The following is a 15,203-nucleotide window of genomic DNA, read 5'->3' as shown; positions in this document are numbered from 1 at the left end:
CTGTCCGCAGGTTCCCTCGTCTCCCACTTCCAGCACCTGCCAGGGAAACAGCGTGCACCTGTGGCACCAGCAGGCGGGGGGGGGGGGGGGGGGGGGTGTGTGTGATGGGGGAGGGGTACAGTCCAGCCCTGGGGATGCCCAGCGAAGCCCTCCTGAGACCTGTCAGGCCCCCCAGGACAGTGACAGCTCAAAGACAGACTCGGAGCTGCCCTGGAACGGTCCTCTCACCCCAGGAAGCTGCCCAAGGTCTCCTGATGCAAAGACGCCACAAGGGGCCGTGTCCAGCGCTGCAGCCACGGGCAGAGCAGCCTTCCCTGAGGGCAGGGGGACAGGGTCCACCAGGACAGGGGCACGGGGGCGGGGCCATCTTGTACCCCCAGGTCACATCTGTCTGGCCACACCCACCACCTGGGTGTTGGCACATGGCGCCCGGCCCTGGGGTGCCCGGAAGGAACGGTTCTTTCCTCTGAGCCTTCACCCTGGCTGCTGCCCTGACTGCCCCAAGGTCTCTTCACAGGTCCCAGACCCGCAGGGACCGTCACCTCCGACAGAAAGACCCATCAGCCCGGCCGGCGGGGCTCAGTGGTTGAGCGTCGACCTATGGACCAGGGGGTCACAGTTTGATTCCCGGTCAGGGCACACACCTGGGTTGTGAGCTCGGTCCCCAGGGTGGGGTGTGCAGGAGGCAGCCAATCAATGATTCTCTCTCATCATTGATGGTCCTCTCTCCCTCTCCCTTCCTCTCTGGGATCAATAAATATCTCTATAGATAAAAGCCTAAGCGACCAAACGACCGAACAACCAAACGACCGGTCGCTATGATGCGCACTGACCACCAGGGGCAGACACTCAACACGGGAGCTGCCCCCTGGTGGTCAGTGAGCTCCCACAGCCAACCTCCCACAGCTGCCAACCTCCTGCGGCCCCGCCCCCTGGCCAACCTCAAACAGCCCGATCGCTGGCCCAGGCCGAGGAACCCACCCATGCATGAATTCATGCACCGGGCCTCTAGTGTGTGTGTGTGTGTGTGTATGAAAGACCCCACCATACTGCTCCTCCCTTGAGGGGGCAGGTCAGCCCTGTGCCCGAGTGGCCATGTCCCCACCCTCCCCTCTGCTCAGCCCGGCAGGAGGTCTCCACAGGGAACTTTCTCCCCACAAGGCGTCCTGCTTCCCCTGGCGGGGGAGGGGGCCTCTCAAGCCCTCCCAGGACTCCCAGCTCCCTACGTAGGTTCTGTCTCACCAGCTACGTGGTCATTTTACGTTGTGGTAAAATTTACCACTTAAACCCTTTGAAGTGTCCCGTTTAGTGACATTTGCATATCACATGATGGTGCGGCCGGCACCTCCGTCTAGTGTCAGACCATCTTCGCCGCCTCCGAGAAAACCCACTCGCTGAGCAGCACTCCCCTCTGCCCCCAGCCCCGAAGCCACTGACCTGCTCTCTGTCCCTGCATCTGGGTGACCTTTCCTGTCTGCGTCCCTCGCTCAGCATCACGCTTCCGAGGTCTCTCCACGTTGTGGTGGGTGTTAGGCCTTCGCTCCTTGTTAAGACTGGACGGACCACACGTGTTTATCTGTCACCCGCTGATGGACATGCGAGCTGTTTCTACCTTTCGGCCACTGTGATTAGAACTGCTATGAACGGTGCCGCGCCAGCACGGCCAGGGGTGAACCTGAGGGGCAGGGGTGTGTGTGTGTGTGTGTGTGTGTGTGTGTGTGTGTGTGTGTGAAGGATTAGAAAAGACAGACAAGAGAATAAAGCTGGGGCTAGGTGGGACGCTGCTCTCAGATGGAGAGACAGTGCCAGTGCCTGCGAGCCGAGTGTTTATTTTATAGCCGGATTCCAGGAGGCAAAGGAAGGGCGCGGTCAAGATGTTTACAACGTTCTCAAGGGTTTTCAATCCACTCAATTACATGCACCTGAACTCTATCGAGCCCACATCACTCAGCCTCCTGGGACCACAGGTTCGGACCCTAAGGTCAAGCTTACAACCACAGCCTTTGGCTGTAACTGTGCTGGGACTTGCACGTGGCTTTGCCACGAGAGGATCATGACCTGTCATTAGTCCAAGGCTTGAACCTGTCCAAACGCTGTAGCTGCTCTCCACAGTGAACACCTGTTTTCAGTTCTTGTGAGCATTTGCTTAGGGGTGGGATTGTGGGGTCTTTGAGAACTCTAACCCGAGGAACTGCCACACCGTCTTCCACGGCAGTCCCACTGGTTTACCCCCAGCAGCCACACACGGGGTCTGAGGGCTCCAGGTTCTTGCCAACACTTATTACTGTCTGCCTTTTAAAAATATTTTTAAATTTATTTCAGAGAGGAAGGGAGAGGGAGAGAGAGATAGAAACATTAATGATGGGAGAGAATCATTGATCGGCTGCTTCTGCTTCCTGCACGCCCCACCCCCCGCTCCCCACCCCCACCCCACTGGGGATCGAGCTCACAACCCGGGCACGTGCCCTGACTGGGAATCGAACCATGACCTCCTGGCTCAGCCACTGAGCCACACCGGTGAGGCTGGATTTGTTTTTGTGGTGGTTGTGGGGCTGAGAGAGCTCTTGCATATTCGGGACACTAGACCGGTGTCAGATATGTGATTTGCAAACACTTTTCTCCTGTTCTGTCAGTTGTTTTTTTTTTTTGTGTTTTTTTTCACTCTGTTGATAGTGTCCTTGAGGCACAGACTTTTAATTCTGATCAAGTCCCATTTACCTCTTTTTCTTTTCTGTGTTGCTGTGGTTTTGGTGTTATAGCTAAAGAGCCGTTGCCAAATCTAATTCTATGGAGACTTGCTCCTTCATTTTCTTCTAAGGTTTTACAGTCTTAGGTCTTACATCTGGGTCTCTGGTCCATTCTGAGTCACGTCTGTGTTTGGTGCGCGGCGGGCCCCACCTCCTCCTGTGGCGTGGCCGCCCGTCCTCCCAGCGCCATCCGTGGAGGACACTGTCCTCTCCCGCCGCTGCCGCGGCCGTGGCCCCCGGTTGGGAACCCTGGACCACAGGTGTGAGGCCGATTTCTGGGCTCCGTCTGTCCCACCGGCCCCTGTCCGTCCGTCCGTCTGTCCGTCCGTCCGTCCGTCCGCCCGCAGCACCACGCCGGTGCAACGCCGTGGCTTTGCCGCCGGTTTAATCAGGAAGCGTGGGGCCTCCAACTACGTCCTTTCTCGAGGCTGTTTTGGCTGTTCAGGGTCCCTCGAGAGTCCACGTGATGTAGAAAATAAGCTGGGGCACTCTCTCTCTCTCCAGAGCTCTTTCTCGGTCCTTTGAGAATTTGCTTCCCCAGCAATTGTTGTCAGTTGGGTTCAAATAAACTCATAAAAACTCTCACCTGGCTGGTGTGGCTCCGTGAGGTTGTGGGTTTGAGGTACGCACAGGAGGTAACCAATCGATGTTTCTCTCTCTCTCTCTCTCTCCGCCACTCTCTCTAAAATCAATAAACGTATCTTTGGGTGAGGACTAAAAATAAAAATAAATAAAAATTATCTAGAGACTTGAACATTTTTTTTGGTGGGGGGGAGATTTTTTATTGATTGATGGATTGATTTTTAGAGAGAAAGGAATGCGGGGGGGGGGGGGAGAGACAGAGAAACAGACAGACATGGATGTTTGTTCCACTCACTGGGCAGTCGCTGGCTGATTCTCGCAGGTGCCCTGCCTGGGGAGCCAGAGCTGCCTTGGCCTGCGGGATGGTGCTCTAACCAGCTGGCTACCCAGCCAGGGCCGAGGCGTGGACGTTCTTTATGTCCACATCACTGAGGCACATCTTGGGGTGGCTGGTTCTGAACCCCCACAGGGTCATGCGGCCAGGGCAGCAGGGACCAGCACGAGGTCCAGGGCTGGACGGAGGGGCACGTGCAATGTGGCCAGGAGGCAGGACAGGGCTAGGCCTGGAGTGCCGGGCCTGGGGGCGCCTCAGCAGGAAGGAGGGGGCCCTTTCTGTCCCTCACCTCCGCCCCAGCGCTCCTCCCCGAGGCGCCCCTAGCAAAGCACCTGCTCACCCCACATGGCTGCCACCTCCCACTTCCCAGAGCCTTCCTAGTTACCGGTGCCTGGTTTGGGCTGCAGAGCAGAGACCGCCCTCGCCCTGGCGCAGCCTGGAGAGGCTCTGGATACGGTGGCTGTGCCAGCTGCTGGTGGCACAGGTGTTGCAAGGGGTCTCGCTCCTGGAGGCCCCCGTGTCCCATCCCGCTGAGCGCCCTTACTTCCGTTGAACACCCGGGGACACTGTTCAGCCCGGGGTCCCCTCCTTCCCCTCCCCGCCTGGGGCGAGGCAGGTGACCTGGACCCTCTTGCCTTCTGAGCCTGCCTTCCTTCTGCCCTTTGCCCTGTTCGCGACTCCAGCCAGTCAGGACCTAGGGCAGCCGAGCGCCTCCATCCACCTTCCACCTTCGGAAGTGGAGGTGGGTGCCAGGGGGCTGAGGGGATGTCTGGGTTCTGGTGTGTGGGGGGGGGGGGGGGGCGGGGAGACAGCTGTGGGCGGGTCCCTGGGTCCCTCCTGTGCTCCCCTGCCCCTCTGCCCCAGGCCACCAGGCGAGTCAGGTGGGGACCACAGCAAGTGCCTGGGGTGGGGGGTGGGGGGAGACAGCAATTACCCGGGCCCCAGTGCACCCTGCAGCGTCCCCGTCCCCAGTCCCGGGGTTCGGCCCTGCAGGGCCTCCACGGGGGCCCTCCACCTGGACTTTAGCTCCCTGTGCTCCAGGGCCCGAGGGCTGTTTGTCTGTCAGGGATCCTGCCCCTGAGGCCCAGCCCGCCGGCCACCTGGGAGATGATGCAAGGTGTGCCTGGAAGGCGCAACCCTGAGCAGGCGGGATGGGGCCAGCCCACCCTGAGAGGGTGGGGCTGGAGGGCGTGGTCTTGGAGCTCAGAGGCTCTGTGGGCAGGAGGCCTGAAGGGGAAGGAGGAGGTGGGCTGGGACCCCAGGCAGCGGGGTGCTGGGTGGAGCTCGAAGCACCCCTGGTCCCTCCGGGGTGGCCGGGCCTGCAGGCGGGGTGTTTTGGAAACCAGCGGTTGGGGCCCAGGGGTGCTGCCCGGAGCCAGGCCCGGCAGCTCTCACCCACCCTGACGTCAGCCTGGGACTGTCTGCTGTTCTCTGGGCTCACCCCCAGGGCTCACCTGCCCTGAGTGCCCCTGGGGGCGGCTGAGCCTGCCAGGTCAGACTTCTGATTGGCCCCATTGCCTCCAACAGCCCCTGGGGGCTGTGGCGGGGTTGGGGTGGTGTCAGATCTTGGGTGGGCACTGAGGTGGGAAGACCTCTGAGGGAGACCACGGGGAGAAAGACCCGGAGAGGGTGAGGGGCTGGGGGTCACCGCTGAGGCCGGGGCCATGGTGCCCGCCCCTGCTGCCTGGCTCTGCCCACCATGGGCCCAGGGGTGCTGCCCCCGAGGCCAGGCTCTGCGCAGAGGCAGGACAGGCAGCACCCCCCTTGGCAAGGGCTTCACCTTTTCGAGCCTCAGTTTCCCCTTGGTGCAGGACAGACCTCCAGGCTCCTGCCCCTGGAACGCGGCTGCGGTCAGGCCTGAGGCTCTGGATGCGTTTGGAATCTCTGAGCTTTCGGACACAAGGACCTCGCTGTGGCCACATTCACACCAGACCCAGGAAGACAAGGAAGAGCCACCGGAACATGGAAGCCCCGAGCCCGCGGAGGAGCAAGGGGCCCAGGGCCCGGGCTGCTGGGGGTCCGCTGTGAGGGGCTGGGGCCTGGACGGGGCGGGGCAGCGCGGGTCCCCAGGCCCCGGGGCAGGCGGCGGGGGTCTCAGCGCGCCCGGCCGGGGCCCCTGCAGCACAGCCGCCTCGGAGGCAGCCTGCCCCGGTCCTACTCGCACGGGGTCCGCACGGGGTCCCCGGGGCGCACAGCGGGGTCGCCCGGGGGCTTCTCTGCGGGCCGGACGGTCGGGGTCCGCGGAGGCTCCGCACCTGCGCCGTCGGCCGCCCCGCGTTCTGCGGACCCGGAGAGGGCAGTTGTTCCGGTTTTGGGTCCTCGCGATGGTGGGAGCCCGAAGCGCGGCCCGGAGGGCAGGGCTTGGAGCCGAGGCACCGAACGCGGCCGGGGGGAGAGGGGGGTGCACTCCGGACGGAAGCCCCGCCCAGCTCCGTCCCAGGGCGGCCGACCTCCCACCGCAGACCCGGAACTGCTGCGGCCCCGCCCCGCTCCTGCCGGCTTCTCGCGGCCCACGAGCGCCGCCTGGTGCACACGCGCGGAGTGGCCGCCGGCGCGCCGCTTCCGGGTTAGGGTTGAGTGACGGGGCGGGGCCAACGGACGGAAAGGGGCGGGGCCGAGAGGGAATAGGGGCGGAGTCTAGCGAGCCTGGGGCGGGGCCTGGCGACGGGGCGGGGCCGAGTGCCGGGCAAAACCTGAGACCGAATGACCAGGAATGACAGGGAGCGGGGGCGGGACCCAGCGGTGGGCCGGGGCGGCCGGGGCACGGGCAGGTGTCGGCAGAAGGTGGCCCAGTGAGGAGGAGGCGGGTGTGGGTGAGGCGCCTGGGGAAGACACCCGCCTTTGCCTCTGCAGACGGAGGGCGGACCTCGGCCGGCTCTGGAGGCCCGAACGGGACACAAAGGCCCGGGAAGCCCAACGTGCTCCGCCCGAGCTGAGCGGGAGCCCCGCTCCTGCCTTCGACCTGCGCGCTCTTGGCTCTCGGGCCTTCCTTCTCCGCCTGCGCTCCTGGGCCTCCTGCTCGCAGCCCGCAGGTCCTGGAATCCCTTGGACGCCACAGTCCCGTGAGCCAAGTCCCTATAATGATAAAACCTGGCCCTGACCGGTGTGGCTCAGTGGATAGAGCGTCGGCCTGCGGACTGAGGGGTCCCGGGTTCGATTCCGGTCAAGGGCATGTACCTGGGTTGCGGGCACAGCCCCAGTGGGGAGTGTGCAGGAGGCAGCTGATGGATGCTTCTCTCTCATCGATGTTACTGGCTCTCTCTCCCTCTCCCTTCCTCTCTGTAAAAAATCAATAAATACATTTAAAAATAATAAAATCTGTATGTAATTGGCTGCCTTTCCGTGGAGAATCCTGACTAACCACATGCAGTGATATTATTCTCCAGCCTTAAAAAAAGGAGGCAGTTCGGACCCTGCGACGTGCCTGGACCTCGGGGACGTCGCGCTCCATGACGTTAGCCAGACTCAGAAGGACAGAGGCTGTGTGACTCCGCTCCCAGGAGGAGTCAGGCCCAGGGACTGAGAGTGTACGGTGGTGCAGGGCCGGGGGAGGTGGGGTGGGTGCTGCAGGAGGACAGTGTCAGTCTGGGAAGATGGAAAGTTCTGGAGATGGCGGAGGTGCCGGCCGCACAGCATGTGAATGTGCCTCAAGTCCCTGGGCTGTGCACGCGGAAGTGGTTAGGGGGGGTACATTTTAGAGGGTGTGTTCTTTGGTTGTTGTTAATCCGCACCCCGGGATATTTTTTTATTGATTTTTAGAGAGTGGGAGGGCCCTGACTGGTGTGGCTCAGTGGGTAGAGCATCGGCCTGCGAGCTCAGGGGTCCCAGGTTTGATTCCGGTCAGGGGCATGTACCTTGGTTGCGGGCACATCCCCAGTGGGGGGTGTGCAAGAGGCAGCTGATCGATGTTTCTCTGTCATCGATGTTTCTAACTCTCCCTCTCCCTTCCTCTCTGTAAAAAATCAATAAAATAGCCGAAACCGGTTTGGCTCGGTGGATAGAGCATTGGCCTGCGGACTCGGGGGTCCCGGGTTCGGTTCCGGTTGGGGGCATGTGCCTTGGTTGCGGGCGCATCCCCGGTGGGGAGTGTGCGGGGGTCAGCTGATCGATGTTTCTCTCTCATCAATGTTTCTTTTTTTTTTAAAATATATTTTATTGATTTTTTTACAGAGAGGAAGGGAGAGAGATAGAGAGTTAGAAACATCGATGAGAGAGAAACATCGATCAGCTGCCTCCTGCACAGCCCCCACTGGGGATGCGCCCGCAACCAAGGTACATGCCCTTGACCGGAATCGAACCTGGGACCTTTCAGTCCACAGGCCGATGCTCTATCCACTGAGCCAAACCGGTTTCGGCTCATCAATGTTTCTGACTCTCTGTCCCTCTCTCTTCCTCTCTGTGAAAAGTCAATAAAATATATTTAAAATAAAAAAATAAAAATAAATAAAAAATATGTTAAAAATGTTTTTAAAAAATCAATAAAATATATTTTTAAAAAAGAGTGAGTGGGAGGGAAGGAGGAGAGGGTGAGAGAGAGAGAAACATCCATGTGAGACACAGCGTTTGGTTGCCTTCCAAATGGGCCCCTACCAGGGCCCGGGATCGCACCTGCATCCCAGGTACACGCCCTTGACTGGAAATTGAACCTGAGACCCTTTGGTCCTCAGGCCGACACTCTAACCACTGAGCACACTGGCCAGGGCTATGTGGTGTGTTTTTATCACTAATAATAATAATAATAATAATAATAAAGATTGTTGTCCTGGCTGGTGTGGCTCAGTTGGTTGGGCCTTGTCCTGTGTACCAAAGGTCACTGGTTCCATTCCTGGTCAGGGCACATGCCCAGGTTGCAGGCGTGACCCCCAGTAGGGGGCGTGCAGGAGGCAGCCAATCAATGTTATGCTCTTGCATGGACGTTTCTCTTTCTCCCTCTCCTTTCCTTCCTCTCTAAAAAGAAAATAAAAATATTGTGGTATGTAACTAACGTTCAATGTCCCTTCCCTTCTTGGGGTAATGTTTTATGTAAACGTCACCACGGAATCAATAAATAGGTGGGAAAACCCTGCACAGCGCGATCTAGACGCGTGCTGGAGCCAACGTCTGGGCCCCAGAGCCTCGCCAGAGTGAGGTGACGTGACCCCCACGTGTTTTCTCCTCGCCCGCACCCCCCTCCCGCCGGGCTGCCGTCCCGTCCCTGCCCCGTCTTCTCCACACGCTGCCTTTGGACGTTTGGATGCGGAGTTTCCCTGAAATGGCCTTTCGCTTCTGATTCCTGTAGTTTGGGGTGTTCAGGGAGTGAGGTGGGAACGTCCTCTCAGCATTGGGACGAGGGGACTCAGAGCAGGACTCTCTTCCAGCCCTGGCCGCCCGTGACCTGGCACCCGCCGGGCCCGTCCTGTCCCGTCAGCACAAATCTTGTGGCCTCAGCAGTTGGCCTGGGCCTCGATGGGAAACTGGAGGCTGGAGCCAGCCTGGGGAGGGTGGGGGAGGGGAGGACAGGGCATGGCTCACCGGCTCACATTCATCAGGCGGCCCCAGGCTGGGGCAGGTGTGTGTGTGTGTGTGTGTGTGTGTGTGTGTGTGTGTGTGTGCACGTGAGACTCTGGGGACCACACACCAGGTGGGATGGGGGACAGTGATGGGAACTAAGGGGGGCTGTCTGGGGCTAACCCTGGGGGCAGGGACTGGAGGGGGTGGGAGGAGCCCCCTTCACAGGTCTTGTGCTCAGTTGAGGGGGGACGGGAGGCAGGGCTGAGGTGTTGGGCGGGGGGTGGGGCGGGTGCCTGTGTCTCAGGCTGAGCCCATGTATGCAGGTGTGTGTGCAGCTGTGACATCTTGTCACTGAACAGCCTGGCTCCCAGCTCCCTCGGGAGCCAGCTCTGCTGTTCTGTGTGGAAAGGAGGTCAGGTTTCCCCGAGAAGCCCCAGAATAGCCCCTGAGTGCCCGGAGGAGACCCGGCCTGGCCTCCTGGTGGCCGGTCTGGCCCCGGTCCTGTCGTCCTGGCCCCTGACCCCCAGCCGCGGGAAGCTGCCTCCTGGACGGTGGGCCTCAGCCCCTGCTGCGCGCGCGGGGGGCGGGGGGAGAGGCCGTCCTGCCCCCCCGTGTTCAGAGCACCTGCCAGGCGCTGGCACCGCCCGGGTGTGGGCCCTTACGGGCACGAGGGGGAAGCTGACCGGGGTGGACACCCAACAGGAACCCTCACAAATAGGTGACAAGAGCCGCCGTGAGAGTCCTGCCAGGGAGGGGGAGCCGGGGGACACGGTGAAGAGAGAACTACCTCTCTTGTGCCCGTGGCCCTACGTGTCCATTCTCGCTGGGGCCCAGGGAGGGTGGGGGCCTTGGCTGGGACCCAGGGTCCGAGGGGGGCTCCGGGGTAGGGGATGCCCAGGCCGAGGAGAGCCAGGAAGGGGCCACGCGGGGAAGGGCCACGCCTGTCCCGAAATAGGGCAGCAGGCTCTCCGGGCCATAAAAGGATCCTGGAACCTGGGCCCCAGGGACCCCAGGCAGCCAGGCCCAGATAAACGCGGCCACCACCTCTGCCCCAGCAGCTCTGTGACCCTGCGCAGCGTCCTCTCCGCCGGCCACAGACATGGTAAGGCTGCTCCGGGCAGAGCCCCGGCTGCTGGGTGGGGAGCGGGGCTGGGAGCAGTGCCTGGGGCAACGATGGACAGAGCCTCCAGGCGCAGGGATGGTGGGACCTGGAGCTGCGAGGGTCTCGCCGGGCCCCGAGGAAGAAGCCCGGCGCGGCTGGGAGGGAGGGCAGAGTGGGGGGCCGAGGCCGCGCCACCCTTTCAGAAAGCCGCCGTGGAGGTGGCAGGCAGGTGGGCCAGGACCGGCTGGGCCATAAACCATGTCTGTGTGCGGCCGGAACCGCCCCCCTGAACCCCCACAGCATCCACCCCGGCGGCCTCCACCCTGGTCAGGCTCCTCCCCATGCTGGTCCAGGCGCCCTCCACCTGGTCTCACCTGTGGCCCTGCCGCAGCCCCGCGGTCCCCTCAGGTGCTGACCTGTGCGCTGGCCCCACCCCAGGGCCTCCCCTAAGCTGCCTGGCAGCCACGCCCATCTCTCGAGACCCACCACTTGCCCCCCCTTGTCCGGGAGCTGGCTCTGGGCTAGGGCCTCCTTTTTATTCTTAATGTTTTATTATTTTTATTTTTTAATCCTCACCTGAGGATATTTTCCATTGATTTTTAGGGAGAGAGGGAAAGACAGAGAGAAACATCGATGTGAGAGAAACACATCAATTGGTTGCCTCCTGCACGCGCCCCGACCAGGGCCGGGGAGGACCCTGCCACCCAGGTACGTACCCTTGACCGGACTTGAACCCGGACCCTTTGGTCCGCAGGCTGATGCTCTATCCACTGAGCCACACCGGCCAGGGCCGGGGCCACCTCTCTAAACCACACACTCTGAAGGGTGTCTGTGCCACGTGTCCTGGGGCCTCACACCTCCCTGGACCGAGGGGCAGAGGCCGCTGTGAAGCTGGTGGCGTGTCCCCCTATCCCCACAGACCGAGCGCCTGACAGCCGAGCAGATCAAGGAGTACAAGGGGGTCTTTGAGATGTTCGACGAGGAGGGCAACGGGCAGGTGAAGACGGCCGAGCTGGAGCGGCTCATGAGCCTGCTGGGCATCAACCCCACCAAGAGCGAGCTGGCGTCCATGGCCAAGGACGTGGACCGAGACAGTGAGGCGGGCCGGCCTGGGGCGGCTTTGAGGGGGGAGCGGCTGCGCCCGGGGCCTCACGGGAACGTCCTGCGCCCCGCTCCCTGCAGACAAAGGCTTCTTCAACTGCGACGGCTTCCTGGCCCTGATGGGGATCTACTGGGAGAAGTCCCAGAACCAGGAGGGCGAGCTGAGGGCCGCCTTCCAGGTCTTCGACAAGGAGGGCAAGGGCTACATCGACTGGGACACGCTCAAGTAGGGCCGGGCTGGGGGCGGGCGAGGGCGCTGCCCTGCGGACTGCCACTCAGTGCGCGGGCTTGGGGGGCCCTGCAGGTACGTGCTCATGAATGCGGGCGAGCCCCTCAATGAGGTGGAGGCGGAGCAGATGATGAAGGAGGCCGACAAGGACGGGGACGGGACCATCGACTACGAGGGTGAGGGGGGGGTCAGAGGGGGGCCTGGGAGCCCACAGCTGGGCAGGCTGGGCGCTGACCTGTCCCTCTGCTGCCAGAGTTCGTGGCCATGATGACCGGAGAGTCCTTCAAGCTGGTCCAGTAGGAGCCGCTGCTAGGCCTGGGGAGGCCTGCCCGACCAGGAGCTGCTGACCCAGCCCCACCCCCACTGCCACGCCTTGCCCCACCCACCCACCTGCCATGCCCTGCCCCACCCCCACCCCACCCACCCCACCTGCCCACCCACCCCACCTGCCCAGCCCCCAGCAAAGTAGCCAATAAACGCGCCCACAGGACTCCCTGTGGCTCCATCACCTGGAAAGGGGAGGGTTCTCCAGAGGCACCCAGGCTGTGACACCCGACCCCACCCACAACCGCAGCCCGAGGTGAGGCTGGGTGCAGGGTGGGCCCAAGCACTCCCCCTGTCCCCCTGCCGGGGTTGTGGGGGGGGGTGGCGGCCCGAGAGCCCCTCCCTGAGCAAGCCCTTTCCTGCAGGCAGAGGCCACTTCGATACAAACTTTATTCTCCAAAAAGCTGTGGAGGCTCAGACCCGTGGGACTCCCTTAGGGCAGAGGGCCTGCTGGGCCTGGGCCAGGGGCTGGATGTAGCTGTGTGTGTGTGTGTGTGTGTGTGTGTGTGTGTGTGTGTCTGCCTGGAGTTGCATAGCAACGAGGCCAGGGCTGCAGCAATGTGCTGGATGTCTGGCCTTCCCGGGGGAAGGATGGGGAGGGTGGTTGGGGGTCTCCTGGGAACACAGGGTGGCTGGTGGCATTGGGAGACCTTGCCCACCCCCTCTGAGAGACACCAGGGTGACAGCTGGGGGTGCTGGGCTTGGAGGCCCCGCTCCCGCGCCCTTCGGGGGTCCCGGGGCCCGAGGCCAAGGGGAGGAGGCGAGGCTACGGCGGAGGCGGCTCTTCCTGTCCGGGTTTGGCCATCCTGACAGCCTCGTCGTAGGAGGGAGGCAGCTCCAGGGTGTAGACCGGGCTGTAGGCGGGAGGGGTCATGGCGTCCAGGTCCAGCTCCGGGAAGGGCAGGGGCAGCCGCATGCCCAGCGGGTGCTGCACGGAGCTGTAGGCTGCGGGGACAGAGCCGTCTGTGGGCTGGGCTGGCCCTCCCTGCCCCACCCCCAGAGGCGGGGGCGCCGGGGGCGGCACTCACAGGTCACGGTGCTGTGCGCCGGGCTGTCGTCCCCGGGGAGGAGCGCCAGGTCGCAGGCCGGAGGTGCGGGGGGCAGGCGCTGGGCCCGCTTGCGGAGGCAGCAGAAGCGCACGCAGCTGGCCGTGACCCCGCACAGCAGCAGCAGCAGCACGGCGAGCAGGACGAGCCTGGCCGGGGAGCGAGACCCCACCGCTGCAGGCACCCCGCCACGGGAACCTGCTCCCCGAAGGCCCAACAGGGAGGCGGGAAAGTGGGCGGGGGAAAAGGGAACCAGCGCCCGGCCGGGTGGCTCAGTGGTTGGGCATCAACCTATGAACCAGGAGGTCCGGGTTCCGCTGTCCGGGTTGCAGGCTCGATCCCCAGTGCGGGGCGTGCAGGAGGCAGCCGGTCCGTGATTCTCATCATTAACGTTTCTCTCGCTCTCCCTCTCCCTTCCTCTCATCAATAAAAAATATTTTTAAAAGCATTAAAAAATCTATATCATTAAACACACACACACAAGCAGACAGAGAGAATGCCCCTCCAGGCCAGACACCGCCTTCCTGGCGAGGGCAGGGCCGCGGAGCTGGGCCTGCGTCCGGGCCGGCCTGGCCGCCTCCAGGCTCCACAAGTGGCCTTGGGCTCGCTCCCAGGACACGCTGTCCTGGCGGCTGCACGACCCAGTGCCCAGGCCGGCGACCATGTTCCCGGGGCTCCCCGGAGGGGAAGGGGGAGTGGGACGCGGGCCAGCTGGCCGGGAGGGGGCAGTCCGCGCAGCGCTGAGGGTCCCGGGCGCTGGGCGGGGCCGGGCAGGACCCCAGGGAGCGCGCCCCCCGGTGCGGGGGCAGGAGGCTGGTCAGCCTTCAGGGCGGCGGAGGCCCCGCGCCTGCCCGCCAGCGCCGGGCGGGGACAGCGCGCTGGGCCCCGGGAGCCCGGCCTCCACTTACCCCACGTGCCACAGGCTGCTCCAGCGGGCGGGGGGCGGGCACCTGCGGGCACGGGCACCGCGGTCAGCGCGCCGCCCAGCCTCCCCCACGGGGGCCGCCGCCGCCCCTCGCCGCCCCCGCACTTACTGGTCCGAGGGGTCGCAGCTGCCGGCCGAGGAGCCCGGCGTCACCTGCGGGGACAGGGGGAGCTGGGCTCGGCGCGGCGCGCGCGGACCCGCCCGCGGAGCCCCGCCCGGCGCCGGCGACCCACCTGAGGCAGCGGCAGGAGCGGCAGCAGCAGCCGCAGGAGCCCGCGGGCGGCCGGCGCCCCCGCGAACATACCGGGCGCGGACGCGGAGCGCAGGCCCGGCCGCCCGCCGCTATATGAGGCCCCGCCCCGCGCAGGCCCCGCCCCGCGCAGGCCCCGCCCCGCGCAGGCCCCGCCCCGCGCAGGCCCCGCCCCGCGCAGGCCCCGCCCCGCGCAGGCCCCGCCCCGCGCAGGCCCCGCCCCGCGCAGGCCCCGCCCCGCGCAGGCCCCGCCCCGCGCAGGCCCCGCCCCGCGCAGGCCCCGCCCCGCGCAGGCCCCGCCCCGCGCAGGCCCCGCCCCCAGCTTCCACCCAGGGTCCCGTGACCACGCCCCGGCTCCAGCCCTAAGGGACCGCCCTCGGCGCGTTCTTGCCCTCTCCTGTGGCCTCAGGGCTTGGGGGTGGCCTCAGGGTTTGGGGGTGGCCTCAGGGCTTGGGGTGGCCTCAGGGCTTGGGGGTGGCCTCACAGTTTGGGGGTGGCCTCAGGGCTTGGGGTGGCCTCAGGGTTTGGGGGTGGTCTCGCTCTCGGCTCAGGTGCGGAGCCCTCAGTTGAGGCCCGCGGGGATGGCACCCAGGACAAAAGAGGCCAGGCCTGGCACCCCGCCCAGCGCACCGCAGAGCATGAGGCCAGCCTGGGGTAGGCCCGCGGGAGTCCGGCCGGGCTCTGGGCCCTGCTGTCTCCTGCGGGCGACCACCTTCCAGGGGCGTTTTGCCTGCAAGCCAGGCTCAGTCTGGGCCTGGAGGGACCGCTGTCCAGTGCGCTGGGGAAGGCTGGGTCATTCCTACCAGGAGGTACCCCTAGTTCTCACCCCCCACCAGGCGAGGCCCGCACTGTCCCAAAGCTGTCCTGCACCCCAGGGCCCCTCCAGCCAGGCTGCCCCTCACCCTCACCCCTCCTGCCTCACTGCCTTCCAGGCCCTTGGGGTTCAGGCAGGACCTTGGCACTGAGTCCCAGGGCCCCAGCAGGAGGGCCACACCAGGCTTCAGGAGGGGGGCCTGCCCCTCTCGCGGGCGCCCTAGGAGGAGGCGGGAACTCACCTGCAGGGAGAACCTCCT

The 15,203-nt window shown here is 64.2% G+C and overlaps 2 protein-coding genes across 2 annotated transcripts; one reads left to right on the top strand and one right to left on the bottom strand.

Moving 5' to 3' along the window:
• Positions 1–7,272: 7,272 nt before the first annotated feature.
• CALML6 (calmodulin like 6) lies at positions 7,273–11,885 on the top strand (the record flags this gene model as incomplete). Its single annotated transcript, XM_079777894.1, has 5 exons — positions 7,273–7,281; positions 11,175–11,349; positions 11,438–11,582; positions 11,661–11,761; positions 11,839–11,885. The coding sequence occupies 5 exons, from the start codon at positions 7,273–7,275 to the stop codon at positions 11,883–11,885; spliced, it is 477 nt and encodes a 158-aa protein (XP_079634020.1).
• A 401-nt stretch (positions 11,886–12,286) lies between these two features.
• TMEM52 (transmembrane protein 52) lies at positions 12,287–14,231 on the bottom strand. Its single transcript, XM_079778249.1, has 5 exons — positions 14,114–14,231; positions 13,990–14,033; positions 13,864–13,905; positions 12,938–13,104; positions 12,287–12,854 (listed from the first exon to the last, which is right to left on the bottom strand). Exons 1-5 carry the CDS (start codon positions 14,180–14,182, stop codon positions 12,676–12,678), a joined length of 501 nt encoding a protein of 166 aa, XP_079634375.1. The 5' UTR covers positions 14,183–14,231; the 3' UTR covers positions 12,287–12,675.
• Positions 14,232–15,203: the final 972 nt, after the last annotated feature.

Source organism: Cnephaeus nilssonii (genome assembly GCF_951640355.1).
Source record: "Cnephaeus nilssonii genome assembly, chromosome: 7".
NCBI classification, from domain to species: Eukaryota; Metazoa; Chordata; class Mammalia; order Chiroptera; family Vespertilionidae; genus Cnephaeus; species Cnephaeus nilssonii.
This window is presented reverse-complemented; position numbering and strand designations above follow the sequence as displayed.

What these genes read in the sequence shown, in the direction of transcription:
- TMEM52 (XM_079778249.1), bottom strand. Translation starts at nt 14,182, where the DNA reads ATGTTCGCGGGGGCGCCGGCCGCCCGCGGGCTCCTGCGGCTGCTGCTG. An exon ending in CGCTCCTGCCGCTGCCTCAG is followed by an intron (nt 14,034 to 14,113) that starts GTGGGTCGCCGG and finishes CTGTCCCCGCAG; the next exon opens with GTGACGCCGGGCTCCTCGGC. An exon ending in AGCAGCCTGTGGCACGTGGG is followed by an intron (nt 13,105 to 13,863) that starts GTAAGTGGAGGC and finishes CTCCCCGGCCAG; the next exon opens with GCTCGTCCTGCTCGCCGTGC.